Source organism: Delphinus delphis, chromosome 3 (genome assembly GCF_949987515.2).
Source record: "Delphinus delphis chromosome 3, mDelDel1.2, whole genome shotgun sequence".
NCBI classification, from domain to species: Eukaryota; Metazoa; Chordata; class Mammalia; order Artiodactyla; family Delphinidae; genus Delphinus; species Delphinus delphis.
Genome location: NC_082685.1, coordinates 57,628,154 through 57,643,856, shown reverse-complemented (window position 1 = coordinate 57,643,856; position 15,703 = coordinate 57,628,154). Strand labels below are relative to the sequence as shown.

General features: G+C 39.6%; 2 protein-coding genes across 2 annotated transcripts in view; one reads left to right on the top strand and one right to left on the bottom strand.

Moving 5' to 3' along the window:
* The window catches only part of CTNNA1 (catenin alpha 1), a 178,262-nt gene that overhangs the window by 117,994 nt on the left and 44,565 nt on the right, over nucleotides 1-15,703 (top strand). The window contains exons 8-9 of the mRNA XM_060008762.1: nucleotides 13,610-13,690; nucleotides 14,878-15,030. Of these exons, the coding sequence (XP_059864745.1) occupies nucleotides 13,610-13,690; nucleotides 14,878-15,030 (234 nt within the window). The remainder of the gene's footprint in view (nucleotides 1-13,609; nucleotides 13,691-14,877; nucleotides 15,031-15,703) is intronic.
* On the bottom strand, nucleotides 2,023-4,449 carry LRRTM2 (leucine rich repeat transmembrane neuronal 2). Its single transcript, XM_060008761.1, has 2 exons — nucleotides 3,921-4,449; nucleotides 2,023-3,141 (listed from the first exon to the last, which is right to left on the bottom strand). Exons 1-2 carry the CDS (start codon nucleotides 3,948-3,950, stop codon nucleotides 2,023-2,025), a joined length of 1,149 nt encoding a protein of 382 aa, XP_059864744.1. The 5' UTR covers nucleotides 3,951-4,449.

The following is a 15,703-nucleotide window of genomic DNA, read 5'->3' as shown; positions in this document are numbered from 1 at the left end:
AATTGTAGAGAGCACATTCTTACCATAATTTGTGATCTTGTCTGCTTTTTACTGAGACACATTTTATTTGAAATGTAGGTAGACATCCCTCTCTTAGTATTAAATCTCATGGATTAAACTGTAATCTTAACATGTGTTCAATTCAATCCTGGGAAGAAATATGCCTTGAATGAAGGATATCACGTTAAGTAGAAGATAACTTTTTTTTATGGTAGTGGTTTTCTCTACGAATTTATGCCTTTTTTCTCATCAGCAAATGTCAGTTGTAAAAATGCTCATTCTTCTAAAATCAAGTCAGTAGTCTAATTTCATGGTTTTTGCTACTACATACATGGCACCTCATTTATGGAAAAATTCTGTGTCAATTGGTAACTTGCATCTAAATCCTAAATATGTCATAGTTTCTCCATAGAAATCATAATGGAAGAAACAAAGTTGTGGCTCTTTTCTACATGAAAAGTGTGGCATCATTATCATTTTTTAATTACTGAACATTTATATTAATACCAGAGAACCTCCCCCCGTCCCCTTTCCAGCTGCAGGTCCCTGGGCCTTGCCCTGTTTGATGCAGATCATGTATAGTTGCCCATTTGCTTGGCTACCTTTTAACTTTGCTAACCTGTTTCAGCAAGAGTCATATTTCAAAATGCTGCCTTTCTCTTTCATCCCCTCACCTCCTTCGAGTTACCACTGTGTGGCTGCATAGGCATATATTGTGTTCTGCCATGAGAAGGTTTGCCTCAGATATGTGTTGTTCCCTTCACTTAGAAGGACCTGCTCTTACAGTAAGAATAGGTATCCATTAAAAAGTCAAAATTTAGCATATAATATTTATAAAGTGATTTTTTCAAGGTTCCTTTAAAATATATTCTAACAAGAATCAGTATTATGCCTGTTGCTAGCCAGTTATTTTTAATTTGGCTCTTTGAGGCTTGAAGATCAGGAAAAGGCAGAAGAAAGAGGTTTAAACCCCTTTGTCAAGGCATCTTTGATCTTGGCAGTTGAGGGAGAGATGGAGGTGGGGGGTGGAGGACAGGGGGAGAAAGAGAGAGACTGGAGAGAGAGTGTATTTGTGTGTGCTTTCAAACTAGAGTGAGCAGCTGGTCATAGGATTGCTAAATTGACTCAGTTTATCTCTTTTCTCTCCAAAATAATTTCTAAGTCTTTTTTCACATATAAATGTATATATAGGATTTAGTAAACTAATTAGTAAAGTGATAATTTAACACTAGTTTAAAGTAAGTATCTAAATGCCACAAAAATCAACATGTCCATTATAAGTCAAACTAGAGATATGAAACGAAGTCAGTGTAATTATTTAGTATTGATTTCATTGTAATGAGACCTTTTCACAATCACTTGGATTCATTGTTTAAATATATTAAAGTATTAGAATTACATAAAGGGTTCTGATTTCCTGATATGGACTTTGATAATATCTATTAACCCAGGTAAAAACTCTGGAAGAAGAGTGTTTAATATTGACCAGTCTTCAGCATATGTGAAATGCTACTCCCCACGCTGGCAGTAAATAGGTTTGAGTAAATACCAAATTATCATACAAGAGAACTTTGCTAAGTCTCCTTTTAAGCAGCAAGCCAAGTTGTGGTACTTGGGGTAGAGAGCAATGATCAAACAAGTATTGATCCATATCTCTTTCTACTCAGTAGCTTCTTTCCAAACTGTTTTCAGTAGAAAAAAATAGCATATGGAGACCTTAGTGTAAATGTTTACCCACGATAGCGTATAATTACATACATGAAATGTCTTATTTTGAATTAAGCATTTTTAGACTTTCCAACAAGAGTGCAAATTAATGTGAGCATCGCTTCATTTAACACTGAAAATATGGTTTCATTAAAAAAAAATTAAAAATATTTCAACACGTCAGAAACCTAAGTCTCCACTTGGTTTGGAAAAATTAGCCTTAATGTCACCATTGGTAAAAATTAGATATGTATTTAGCCCCTACTATGTAAAATAGGTTACTTATCTGATGTGATTTTTGATGATGGGTAGATATTATACTTCACATTCTTTGTATGGCAGCTGCTGACACTTGCACTGTCCATAACCATTAATGATGATGAAGGGTCCTTCATGGGTGGGTTCATATTCATTATATGGTCCTTGGTCTGACATGTTTGACATATGGAGTCGTGTTTGGGATCGGAGCTGCCTGTGGTTCTGAATCATTGAGCACTGCCTAATTCTTCTTAAAGTGGGAGGGCAGCACTTCCTGGAGATGAACACTATAAAAATAATAAAAAAGAAAGAAAACAATAAAGCCATTGTTCCCGTAATTACCCGCTGAGTGAAGATGGCATTGTCTGGTTCGGGAAAGTGTTCCTCAGTAGTAACTGCTATGCCCGCAGTAGTTGGGATTTCTTTGTCTCCCACATGGTAACTTGATGAGCTTATTCTTTTTGTATATTCAGTGGTTGGATCTTTATAAGTTGTAGCCATGGCGGTGACAGTGGTTGATAAATTCCAGCAGAGCTGAAATCCGTGGACTGCATCTAGTATATCCTCTCCTTGGGTGTGGTCGGGGCTGTGGCATAGGATGGAATGCTCCCACCGACCTTGGAAACTGCCCAGCCAGGAGGCCAAAGCACATATTCGAGGGCTGCATTCCCACAGATTGCCAGAGAGGCCAACGGTTGTGAGGGATCTCAGGGAGTTTAAGATCTTGGAATCAAGGCTGTTTAACTTGTTGTTATCCATGAGGAGTATTTTAAGATTAGGCATCGTTTCAAACACTGTCAGGTCGATGGCTTTTATTTCATTTCCAGTCAGGTCTAGCTTTTCTAAAGTGCCCCAGGTCCACTCCATCCCACATGTCAAGTTGCTAATTTTGTTCCATTGTAAGAAGAGTGTGTGCAGACTGCTAAGCCGTAGGAAATGAGCAAAATTAATCTTCGTCAGCTGGTTGTGCTCTAGGTGAAGCTCCCTCAGTTTGATTAATCCTGCAAATCCATTGCGAGCCAAACTTCGCAAACGGTTTGTGCTCAAATCCAAAAACTCCAGACTACGACAGTCCCAGAACAGGCGTACTGGGATAGTCCGCAGGGAGTTGGACCGTAAATGCAAGGTCTGTAGCTTCCGGAGGCCATAGAAGAGCTCTGGGTGCAGAGATGACAGCTGATTAAAAGACAGGTCCAAATTTTGCAGGTTAATCAGTTGGGTAAAAGTTGTGTTTGGTAAATAAAATATTTTGTTGGAACTTAAGATTAATTCCTTAAGTTTATATAGTCCTTGAAAAGCATCTTCTTTTACTGTTGATATTTGATTATGGTCTAAGTGGAGCCAGGTAAGTTGACTGAAGCTGGCAAATTGATCCCTTTCAAGCTCTGTGATGTGATTGTGCCTCAGGGACAGGCCCAGAGAGCCCTTGTCTGTGGTGTTTGGCACCGAGTGGAAGCCCTGAGAGTCGCAGTAGAAGAGCAGCTTCTCACAGCGGCATTTGGGTGGACATGCCATACCCAGGGCAGGCAGCATTTTTAAAACCATACTCATTGCATATATTGCTGCCAGCATAGGGGCCCCTAATGGCCACTTGAAATGTAAGCCTGCAGAATATAATTTAAGGAAGACAAGAAGATAGGATATTTTTCAGCAGAGCGTATGGGCTATTAAAACAACAACAACATATCATTATGGCAAAAGATTTAACTACATATAACTTATTTTTCATTTGCTGCAGAAACACTAACCTTGTTAGTATGACTAGAACAAAACTTAAACCATTAAGAAAGAAGATAAAACACATCCTGTCATCAGCAATATATGTTTTTACCTAAACCTCAAAATCCAAAAATGTGACAGTGATCTCCCTCATAAAATGTGAATTCAGTGGCTTATTATTTTAAAAGCGTTGATTCCTTGCTGACTGTACAAGACACATAAATACATGGACTTACCCATTCTTCTGAGCACATTGGAGCCTGCATTCAGTCTCGGTTGTCAGACTCAACGCAGTGAGTCTGTAAAAGGCTCTAACATGCGGGAGCCTTTGACCAGTTTCCTGTTTTCTGTGTCCCAGGCTTTCCGAGTAAAATTGAATCCACCAGGGTGAGTTGTTTTTTCCTTAGGATATTCCTCTCGAAAGCATTGGTTTCATTTTCTGTGACCACTCTGATCCCCTAAATCAGTTTTGAATATGTTATTAATTTCGTCCTCCTCTAACTGCTCAGCTGGTTAATCAAAGCTTCAGCCTCTCCTTTCTGCAGCCGTTAGTTCTCTCGGTCTTAACTTGTTGATGGCAGATGGGCGGCTTGTTGCAGAGAAGAGCTCCTGGAGCAGCATGAGTGCGTTTACTGAAAAGCTTTTCCGAGAAACGGCACAAGAATGGATTTGCTTATGTGCTGCGACCACACAGAACTGTATATAGGCTGACGTCACCGGGTGACGTGTCTTTTGTTTGGGTTTTCCAGAGCTTTACTGTTATAAAGCAGTGTGCTTTGTAACAGTATCGGGGTCGTTGTTAAGACCCCTGATTATAATGAAGCGAGAAAGAACTCCTGACTTAAAAACATGGTATTCCTTCAGTGTAGGAAGCAGCAGTGAGGTTGTAATAAAGGCTGCATTCAAGAAGACCCGTCTGAACAGTGAGTTGGGTTAGCAGAGTGATGATTTTTTAATGCTTGGGAGAGCCAGTGTTAGACTGCCGATTCTGCATAGAGAGATCTAAATGGGCAGGAGCCTGCACGATTTATGAAGTGCTGATTTAACTGCAGCCTCTGCAAGTGCCTGCTGCTCTGGTAGTTTGGAAAGCTACTCAATCACCTTGCTGTCATGCTTGGTTAACATAGAAGTATGACTATGATTTGCTTCAAATGTGTTGGTAAACTAGCTAAGTGGGCTTTGCTTCTTTGTCATTAAGAGTTTAACATCATAAACCAAGAATAAAGGGCAAAAAAAAAAAGGTTGGAAAACAAAGCATTTGGTTATTTTGCTCTTTGAGAATTTCAGGAGAAAGCTAATTAAAAAGATTCTCCTTCTCTGTCTTATTTTATATAATAGTGTTTTATCACAGTGCTAATTGAAAAATAATGCTGATTTGATCTTTGGATGTCTTAGTGGGAGAAAAGGGTAGGTTGATACGGTCATTTAATATTGCATGCCCTAAGTGTTAACCGTGGAACAGAAATGATTTAGGACAAGTGGTATAGCATGGCTGGATTCTGACATGATCCCTTGTATTTACCTCAGAATTTCACCTACTTCTTCGGCTAAAAGCCTCGAACTGCTCTGGGATTGGGGTATTGTGACCCTCAAACAATAGAGCATTTGCACACTCAGTAGTGCCTACTGGCACACTTAAGAACTGACTTTGAGTCTTATACTAACTGTTGTTGAAATCTCTCTAGGGAATACAAAAGGTCACTCATACTCTGGAATAGGATTTTTGCTTTGGCTGTTTTTACTTGACCTAACACCATCTTCTCCCTGTCGAATAGTATCACTTTTCAGAATTTGGTTATGACTGTACAGCTCCATGTTTACTATTGTATAAATGTAAAAGATATTTCTACTGTGAGTCAGGGTCATATTTTCAGGCCTGACAAAGGTAAGGCCTTCTATACATCTGACATTATTGATTTGGCCTTCCAGGCCATTTCTCCCATATCATTGGCACTTATCCTTAGTAGGCCTTGTCTCAGACCTGAAGGCAAAAATCTGAAAACTACCCATTGTATCTGTGAAACCAGACCATCATCAGTCTGTTGGCTTCCAGGGGCTTTATCACACTGGGCATGTGTAAGAAGTTATTGTCTCAAGGGGTTTAGTTTCTGTGTTGGAGTGTGGTGCTAGAGTGAGGACTGGAAGACTCCAAGGTGCCTTCCTCAGGGCTCTGTGGAGACAGCAGCAGCTGCACGTGTGTAGTTTGGCTCCTCCTAGAAGCAGATCCCAAGGTAGGATTAGAAGTATAAGAATTTTATTGAGGAAAATGCCTGGGATGTGCAAAGGGAGAGAGAAGACAGCAGGAATACACTTAGGTCTGGTAGAGTCTAACAACCATGGGGCATGTCTGATACCTCTGAAAGAAGAAGACTGAAGGAAAGACTCTGTGGGCAGTGCAGTTCTAAGATAGCGTGCCCAAGCCAAAGTTACCCATGAGTGGAACCCCTTATTCTCAGGAACTAGTACTCCCACTGTATTCCTGCTTGCTGGTTAAGGAAGGGAGGGAGAGGTCCTGTTTTAGACTTCAAGGGTGCCACTCCCCCAACTGACCTTGATCCTTTCCATAGTCTTTCTCTCTTGTAAGCTAGAAGTTCTTAACCTGGGTCCATAATTGGCTTGTAGAATTTTGTTGCTTGTGCGTTTTTCTGTGGATACGGTTTAATCAAATTCTTACAGGTCTGTGACCATAGGTTTCAGAGTGACCGTTCTATAGGAACTTGCTCCCAAAACTTCCAACAAGGGGAGTCTGACAAGGGTGTTAAATTTTTTTTTTTTTTTAAAGGAAAAGAAGCCCTTGGGATACTGTAAATGCTCTTATTGAAGTCAGCCACCCTCTGATTAAAAAAAACCTTTGCAAGGCAGGAGGAGCTGGATTAAATTCTTCCCTGAAGTAACAACTTTAATTCCATGTGGAGAAAAGCATTAGAACCAATTGGATTAGAGCAACCATGATTAGGAATGAGTTGTATGTGAAAATTTAGAGGGAAGAGCATTTCCTTCCCCTTAAACTCTTGGTTCCTTTCTGCTCTGTAGTCTGCTTGGTCTACTTCTTATACTAACACATGGAAAACCCTTAAATTACGTTATCCCAATACTGCTATAACAGATTTGTGGGCAAGGAAAACTGCACAGAAGAGCACCAGTGCAATCAAGAGTAATTATTTTTTGATGCATCTGGAGAAGTGGGCAGTAATGCCTGCCATATCACAGTACCCAGAGAGCACAGTCCATCTAGGTCACCAGCCATCTTGCCCACCTTGCCCACTTGCCCTCCCTTTGGGTTCAAAAAGTTTAGACTGTGAAATCAAAGAAGATGTGGTGTTTGTCTTAAAATTGGTTGAAGTACCATAGTTCCTATTGATGGAGCTTTTTATCATTTTTTGATCTTTATCTTTCTTTAGCTAAAAGGACTAAAAAACCCATGTTCTTTCTGAATTAAACTTTTTCTTGGTTTCATTTTACAACAGCTTTATTCTGTATACATATGCCTTTGACTTAAAGTGGCAGTACAACCTCTGGAAGGTACTTTCCATATCATCTGTTTCAATTTTCACTGTTTTAGTTGTTCGTGACAAGGCAAAGGACAAGTAAAATCTAGCCCGCCTGTCCTCTCTGTAAATGGTTGTAAGCAAATTAAATGAGTCATGTGGCAGGGCTTAGGCGTTGTAGTTACCTGCATTACTCTACATGATAGTTTGCTTTGAATATATATTGCTAATTAGGGACAAATATTTCCCTACCTGGAGAAGCAGATGTATGGGTATACACATGAAATCTTCTAATTTGTGGTAGAGAGGGAGCTGGATTTTGCTTTATGCTAAAGAGTCAAATATTTCTTAACTAATCATGCCCGACTCCAAAAATTTTAATACCCCAGCACCCAGAGGTGTGGTGGGGAAGCACAGAGGTGCTCTGGAGAAGTATGTTAAAATAAACCTTTTTGCTTCCAGTCTTGGTCATTGTTCCTTGGAGATCTCCTTACGATTATCAAAAAGTGATAGTAGACATTTTAGGGTGGAGATCCAAGATTTGTGGGTCTGAGTATATCCCCTCCTAAGAACCTTTTAGGGTTCTTAGTTGGCAGCCACATACTTGGGCCTATATTGTATCAATACCTGTATTAGAGTGAGTGGGTTTTACTAGCCTGTTTCTGGAGGCGGGAAAGAAAGAGGATGGGAGAATATTCTGATAAAACCTAGAGTTGTTCACTGCTTTCAAATGTGTGTATTTGGAGACAAAGATTGACTGTTCTTTTAAACTATTTATTTATTTATTTACTGTGTTGTGTCTTCATTGCTGTGTGCGGGCTTTCTCTAGTTGTGGCAAACGGGGGCTACTCTTCGTTGCAGTGCACGGGCTTCTTCTTGTGGTGGCTTCTCTTGTTGTGGAGCACGGGCTCTAGGCTCACGGGCTTCAGTAGTTGTGGCTCACGGGCCTAGAGTGCAGGCTCAGTTAGTTGTGGCACGCGGGCTTAGTTGCTCTGCAGCATGTGGGATCTTCCCGGACCAGGGCTTGAACCCGTGTTCCCTGCATTGGCAGGTGGATTCTTAAACCGCTGCACCACCAGGGAAGTCTGACTATTCTTTAAAATTTTTGATTTGCTCTTTAAAAGCTACTGGGGTTTGGCACTAAACCGTTTGTTATCCTCCCAAGAACCAGAACTTATCTGACAGAGGCAGATAGAATATGTAAGGATTGATGGACTTACCAATCTGTCATGTTAGAGATGGGCTAAAGAGTAGTTGATTTATCCCAGGTAGAGCCAGAGGATCTGAGAACATTTAAAATTCTAGGCTCTTAGAGTTTTGGTGAAATCACAGGGGACCACTGTTGAGTGTAAATAAGTATCTCTATTGCTGGGATCTTTCCTTTCAAAAGCCCTGTAAGAAGTAGACTGTCCACATTAAGCATACAGAATCCCTATTTTTGACCTCGTCCTTGCCCTCCATTAATTGTGATTTTTAAGTTCTTTTGTTATCTTCATTAAACATGACCGAGAAAGGAGTAGGAAGGAGTGATGGTTACACCAATGATGATGAGCTGTGTCCCTTTTGGTGCTGTGACTTACAAAGTTTGGTTTTGGAGGCATGTGCTTTTTGGCAATTGTTGGTATTGGTGGGGTGGCAGAACTAGGATCATGTGACAGCCTAATTCTTTTGTGCTAGCATTGTGTTCTGTGCCCAGGGCTAGAAAATTCAGCAGTAAATTTTGGAGTGATGCACCTTAGGTAAAGGAAGATTTTCCATAGAAGTTTGAGCAGAGGTATATTTAGACCACAAAGATTTTTTTTTTTTTTTTTTTTGCGGTACGCGGGCCTCTCACTGTTGTGGCCTCTCCCTTGCGGAGCACAGGCTCCGGATGCGCAGGCTCAGCGGCCACGGCTCACGGGCCCAGCTCCGCGGCATGTGGGATCTTCCCGGACCGGGGCACGAACCCGTGTCCCCTGCATCGGCAGGCGGACTCTCAACCACTGCGCCACCAGGGAAGCCCTAAAGATTTAATTTTTAAAAATTTAGTTTTGTCTGTGTTAGGTCTTCGTTGCTGCGCACAGGCTTTCTGTAATTGTGACGAGCAGGGGCTACTCTTTGTTGTGGTGCATGGGCTTCTCATTGTTATTAAAGAAATTAATTTTGTTTGTGAAATATTTTACAAAGATTTCTTCCAGTTAGTCATTTGTTTTTTAAAGGTTTTATGGTCTTTGCTATATATACTAAATTTTAATGAATGGCAGAGAATCTTTTCCTTCTCGTTGGAAGGAAAAACAAAAGTTTGTTCTCCCAGAGGTCACCACCAAAATGGTAAAATCCTCCAGGAAATTCTAGTTATTAATACTTAAAAAAAAAAAAAGAAATCAATTGCAAACTTAAATGTAATTTCCTGTATGACTTTTACTTACTGTTCTGACCCACTGTTATGTCATTCTGAACTCCTGTCAAGCCCATCACAATACAGGGTCTTGCTGAATTAGAGGTTGCTCTGAATTATTTTATCTCAGATTAGAAACCCTCTGAGAGAAGGATATGGCTAATCCTGCCTACTCCAGTGGATGTAGAGTGCTCAGTAAAGATTGTCTAAGTAGATAGAAGTCTGTCCACGCAGGAGGAAGGTGGAATGGCTTCTTCATGCTTCTCTTAAAGATTGGTTTTAAAAGCCCTTTCACTGTCTCAGCCAAAACTGTGTTGCTTAGAGGCAGTCCCAGCTAATAACCTTTGCCTCTCCTCAATTCCGCTGATATTTACTTGTTGAGGAGAAGCTTTATGTTGAAACCCCAAACATACCATATCTTTTTCTTAGAAAGCCCTTTTTTCACTGTGTAGCAGGGGCATACATATCAACATTGAGTGAGTCCAGGTGGTCTCTCTGCTTAGTGGAATAGAGTCTCTCAATTAGGTGGGAACCGAGAGTCACTTATTTTAAAGATTCATTGGGCAAATTTACTTTGGCCTAGCCAAAACTAGAAATACAAAATCATAACAGCCTTAATCTCAAAGAGAAGTAAGATCTTGTTGTACAGATCAGCAAGCCTTCTACTTTCATCAAGCTCATTATTAAGTTTGTAAGTGTGTGTACTCACCCCTATTATATTTTAAATTATTGGAACTGTAAACTTGCTATTTGGACTGGGGTTTTTTTCTTTTTTTTTAAGGGATGCTTTGATTTAAAAGGTGGTTTGGGACTTCCCTGGTGGCGCAGTGGTTGAGGTGCAGCCTGCCGATGCAGGGGACACGGGTTCGTGCCCCGGTCCGGGAAAATCCCACATGCTGTGGAGCGGCTGGGCCCGTGAGCCATGGCCGCTGAGCCTGCGCGTCCGGAGCCTGTGCTCCGCAACGGGAGAGGCCACAACAGTGAGAGGCCCGCGTACCGCAAAAAAAAAAAAAAAGTAGTCTGTCTAGTATAACCTAAAAACTTGAGTAAGTATCTGCTTCTGAACTGCTCCCTACTGATTAATGAGGCATAAGCCTCTATTTCCTAAAGTAACAAGAAAGACAAATTGATTTTTAAGGTAGTTTGACAAAGAATTAAGAGATTCATGTTGTGTGAATTTTGCTGTGTGAATGTAATTCCCTCAAAAGTCAAGTTTAGGGCTTCCCTGGTGGCGCAGTGGTTGGGAGTCTGACTGCCGATGCAGGGGACATGGGTTCGTGCCCCGGTCCGGGAGGATCCCACGTGCCACGGAGTGGCTGGGCCCGTGGGCCATGGCCTCTGGGCCTGCGCGTCCAGAGCCTGTGCTCCGCGGTGGGAGAGGCCGTGGCAGTGAGAGGCCTGCGTACCACACACACACACACAAAAGTGAAGTTTAAGGATTTGCTTTTATATAACTTTCTAAGTATTATAAATTCTTCTACCCAAATTGAGGACGTTGCAGGGAATTAGGCTCTCATGAGGTTATTGAACCCAACCTTTGGATTTCAGATAACAGATGTTTTCTGGCGTAAATGATCTATTAGAAACACCCCCCAAAATGTAGCTAGGTACAATGACAAATTTTACTAGGTTTACTTCAAAGTGAGTGCTTGAGTATCTAAGAAATGTACTGAGACTTTCCTGATTTAAGCACTAATTATGAGGTCAGTTTGATTTTTTTTTTTTTAAAATTCAGTTTTAGCCACCTTTGCCTTAGATCCTGTTATTTTGATCTTTGAGATTGTCAGTAACTGATTATACTTGTCAAGTTGTCTTCTGACTGATGGCCATGAATAAATCACCGTTTACTTCTACAGGTAGAAATGCTCATATTTTCTCAGTTTTTGTTGAGACTCTTTGTTTTTTTCCCCCTTAAACCCATCAATATTAGTGGATTACTTAACTTTACTGACAGTACAGTTGGAGGAAAAGGTAAGGGATATGACCCTGACCAGATGTGACAGGGACCATATCAATGTGTCAGTTATATTTCAACTTTCAATTTTAAGTCCTTTTTTGTCTCCTTTCTGTCTTCTGCTAAATAACCTGTATCCATCAATATTCCTTCTCTTTTCTTCTAATAGCCCAGAGATGGAGGCAGAGGGACAAGTGTCATTGTCTCCATTTAACAGATGGGGGATAAGAGAGAGATTGAGTCACAAATGTACATTAAGAGGCACTCAGAAAGCATGTAACCACATCTCCCCATCCCCAGCTGTTTATCTACTATGCTGACTTATGTACGGATGGCATATCCATACCAGAATGTCTTGAGGGTGACCATGGGTAGAGAAACACTGGGTTAAATTCCTTTGTCCATTCATATCTCTTCTGTAATTACTATATGTTTTACAGAAAGAGCCACATTTGTTGACAGGCATTTTGTAAGGAAAAACTTTTAATATATTTCGTAGTTTAACCTAGTTGATGTCTTACTAGGTATTTCTAAGCACATGGCTAGCTATCTCTACCTGGGATAACTACCTTTGTCCCTTTTCTTTCAACTACCATCCATTTTGATTCTGCTTAGAATGTTCCCCAATGCAAATGTCCACTGAACCCGCTGACCTCTGAACAAATGCTGATTTACATACCTCTCTCAGAGTGGCTGATAGGTTCTTTTCTGTGCAATACAATTGCGTTAAGCTTAGCCTAGAATTTTAAGTAATCTTACAAAGCATACTTATTTGGCCTGTATAATATACACTGTTAACTGAAGTAATCTGACAAAGCATTCTTATTTGAGCTATATAAAAATATGTTATTAACTCCTATCCATCATGGTACATCTTAGTTTTAAGACTTGTTGTTTCACATTGTTTTAGTGCCAGGTGCCATCTTTCACATTTTGACCTTCTTCGTATCTCAGAGTTCTTCAAAATCAGGTATAACCTGTTTTGCTTGCAGTTCTTGGAGAGCTGGTTCGTTAATGAAATTGTTGTATGCTGAACCTTTTTTTTTTTTAACATATTTATTGGAGTATAATTGCTTTACAATGGTGTGTTAGTTTCTGCTTTATAACAAAGTGAATCAGTTATACATATACATATATCCCTGTATCTCCTCCCTCTTGCGTCTCCCTCCCACCCCTCTAGGTGGTCACAAAGTCACCGAGCTGGTCTCCCTGTGCTATGTGGCTGCTTCCCACTAGCTATCTGTTTTACATTTGGTAGTGTATATATGTCCATGCCACTCTCTCACTTTGTCACAGCTTACCCTTCCCCCTCCCCATATCCTCAAGTCCATTCTCTACATCTGCTACTTTATTCCTGTCCTGCCCGTAGGTTCTTCATCACCATTTTTTTTTCCTTTAGATTCCATATATATGTGTTAGCATACAGTATTTGTTTTTCTCTTTCTGATTTACTTCACTCTGTATGACAAGACTCTAGGTCCATCCACCTCACTACAAATAACTCAATTTCGTTTCTTTTTATGGCTGAGTAATATTCCATTGTATATATGTGCCACATCTTCTTTATCCATTCATCTGTTGATGGACACTTAGGTTGCTTCCATGTCCTGGCTATTGTAAACGGAGCTGCAATGAAGATTGTGGTACATGACTCTTTTTGAATTATGGTTTTCTAAGGGTACATACCCAGTAGTGGGATTGCTGGGTCATATGGTAGTTCTATTTTTAGTTTTTTAAGGAACCTCCATACTGTTCTCCATAGTGGCTGTATCAGTTTACATTCCCACCAACAGTTGCATGCTGAACCTTGAATTAAAATATAAATTTAATTTTTCAAGCAGAACTTTAAGCAAAAGTCTCACCTCTTGGCTTCTCTTATTTTGGCAGAACCCCCTCAATTTCCATCCTGAAATAATATGGAGCCCCTAAGAGTTGTAAAATTAGCTTTTTATGAACAAAGCCACATGGTGCTCTCCCCAACCACCTGTATGTCCCAACTTGGGGCTAAAAAATTGATTTTTCCATGTTGATCTGAACTTAGTTATGGACTATCATTATATTTCCTTGTAAATTACTGCAATGTGCATCTCTTTCCTTGTTTTCCAGGCTGGACGTAAAGAAAGAAGTGATGCACTCAATTCTGCAATAGATAAAATGACCAAGAAGACCAGGGACTTGCGTAGGCAGGTAAGCTGGAAGAAGTGTTGATTGCTTTCCCAAGTTCTCACTTTAGTTGTTTTGGTTAAAATCCCAACAAATACTGGGCACATAGTCTTTCTTGAGTTAACGGATGAATTTTCACAGAAAACTGACTATCTCTATTTGTTTTTTGCTAATAAGCTTCTAAATGGCTAATAAAATCTCTTGGGGACCTGGAATAATACAGTCCCACTGGAATGGACTGAATAAATTAGCTCTAGTGTGAAAAGGATGTTCAGGTAAGAAAATCAATTTAAAATGACTTGGGGATCTGTGAAAATACCCTGCAGGATCTTGTGATGTTAACTTACAAACAATAGAGACAGGAATTGAAGTTATTTATTTGACTTGCCCCATTCTGATTTTGATCCTTGATGGAAATGTGTTTCTAGTATAAATATGGTGGATATAGAGGTATTTGGGGCCATCAGTTTTCTGAGTTAGTAAGTACAGAGGGTCTTTCTCTTCATTTAATGTTAAATAATCCCATTAACATTTTGGAATTAAATTGAGTTTTAGTCTTTAAGAAAAAGTTGGATTGAATTTGTAAAACAATGTATTAAGACTTAAAAAGAAGTTGTAATAGTAATACAAACAATCTCCTGACTTAGTGGAGAAACATTTTATTGTTCATGTCTGATATAAAGCAGAATTAAAGATGGAATGTATCTATACGTCTTCCTTTTGGTAAAGTAGTATCACAAATGGTTATAAAGATAACCTTTCAATTTTAAGGTTCATAGAGTGCTCACCCTGTTCAGATAAACCAGAAAGTGCTTTTTTTCTCCCTTCTCAGTTTTATTTAGCCAATTAGGCTAATTATATATATATTTCAAGCCTATGTGCCAATTCAATCTAGAGCTGTTTTCTGTTCAGTTTTTTATTATTCCTTTAAGATACAAGCTTTCGTTTTGTAATTCCCAAGAAAAAAAGGATTTTATTTTGAAAACTGAGATTCTGTTGCTGAAATGCTATAACTGTAGTATAAGCTGTTATCTCCACAATTGTGTTTCCTGTGTTGCAGATTATATAACTGCATGGCTTACATGAGGGATCCTCATATAAGTGCAGCCAAACTGTCATGAGCTTCCATTAGATTTAAAAGTGCAAGAGAAAAAAAAGCAATCTAGCTTCTTGGTAGAAATAAAATCAAATTTTTACAATTTAATTATTAGCTCCGCAAAGCTGTCATGGACCATGTTTCAGATTCATTTCTGGAAACCAACGTTCCACTTTTAGTATTGATTGAAGCTGCAAAGAATGGAAATGAGAAAGAAGTTAAAGAATATGCCCAAGTTTTCCGTGAACATGCCAACAAATTAATTGAGGTAAGTGTATTAGCAGTTTTATTAATTATGTGTAACTTGATGGACTGTGGTGATTTTTAACCACAGTATTTAATCAGCAGAAAAATTTAGGGGCTCATCTAATGTACAATATGTGTAAGATGAAAGTCTGTCATTATTAACGTCTATCCAAAACTACCATTTTGGTCAGTTTACATTAATTACATACATAATTAGATATAGGTAGTCTTTATCTGGGAAACTTAACATCTCCTCTTGGTGTTAATGCAAATAAAATAGATCATGACATGCTTAAACTCAGAAGACACTGTAGAAAGTAGTGGCTAGAAGGTGGAGCTCAGGAGTCATACTGCCTGGACTTGCATCCTGGCAAATTACTGAACCCCTCTGAATTCCCATTTCTTACTATAAAATGAAGATACTAATGATACCTATCTAGGGATTATTTTGAGATCTCAAAGAGATGCTGTATGTCAAGTGCTTAACCCTTTGCCTGAGACACAGACTCAGCTCCATCATCTTGTTTTAAAATTGTAGAAATTGGGAATTCCCAGGTGGTCCAGTGGTTAAGACTCTGCACTTTCACTGCCGAGGGCGTGAGTTCAATCCCTGGTTGGGGAACTAAGGTCCCACAAGCCAGGTCACATGGCACAGCCAAAAAAAAAAAAAAAAAATTGAAGAAACAGAGCCCTAA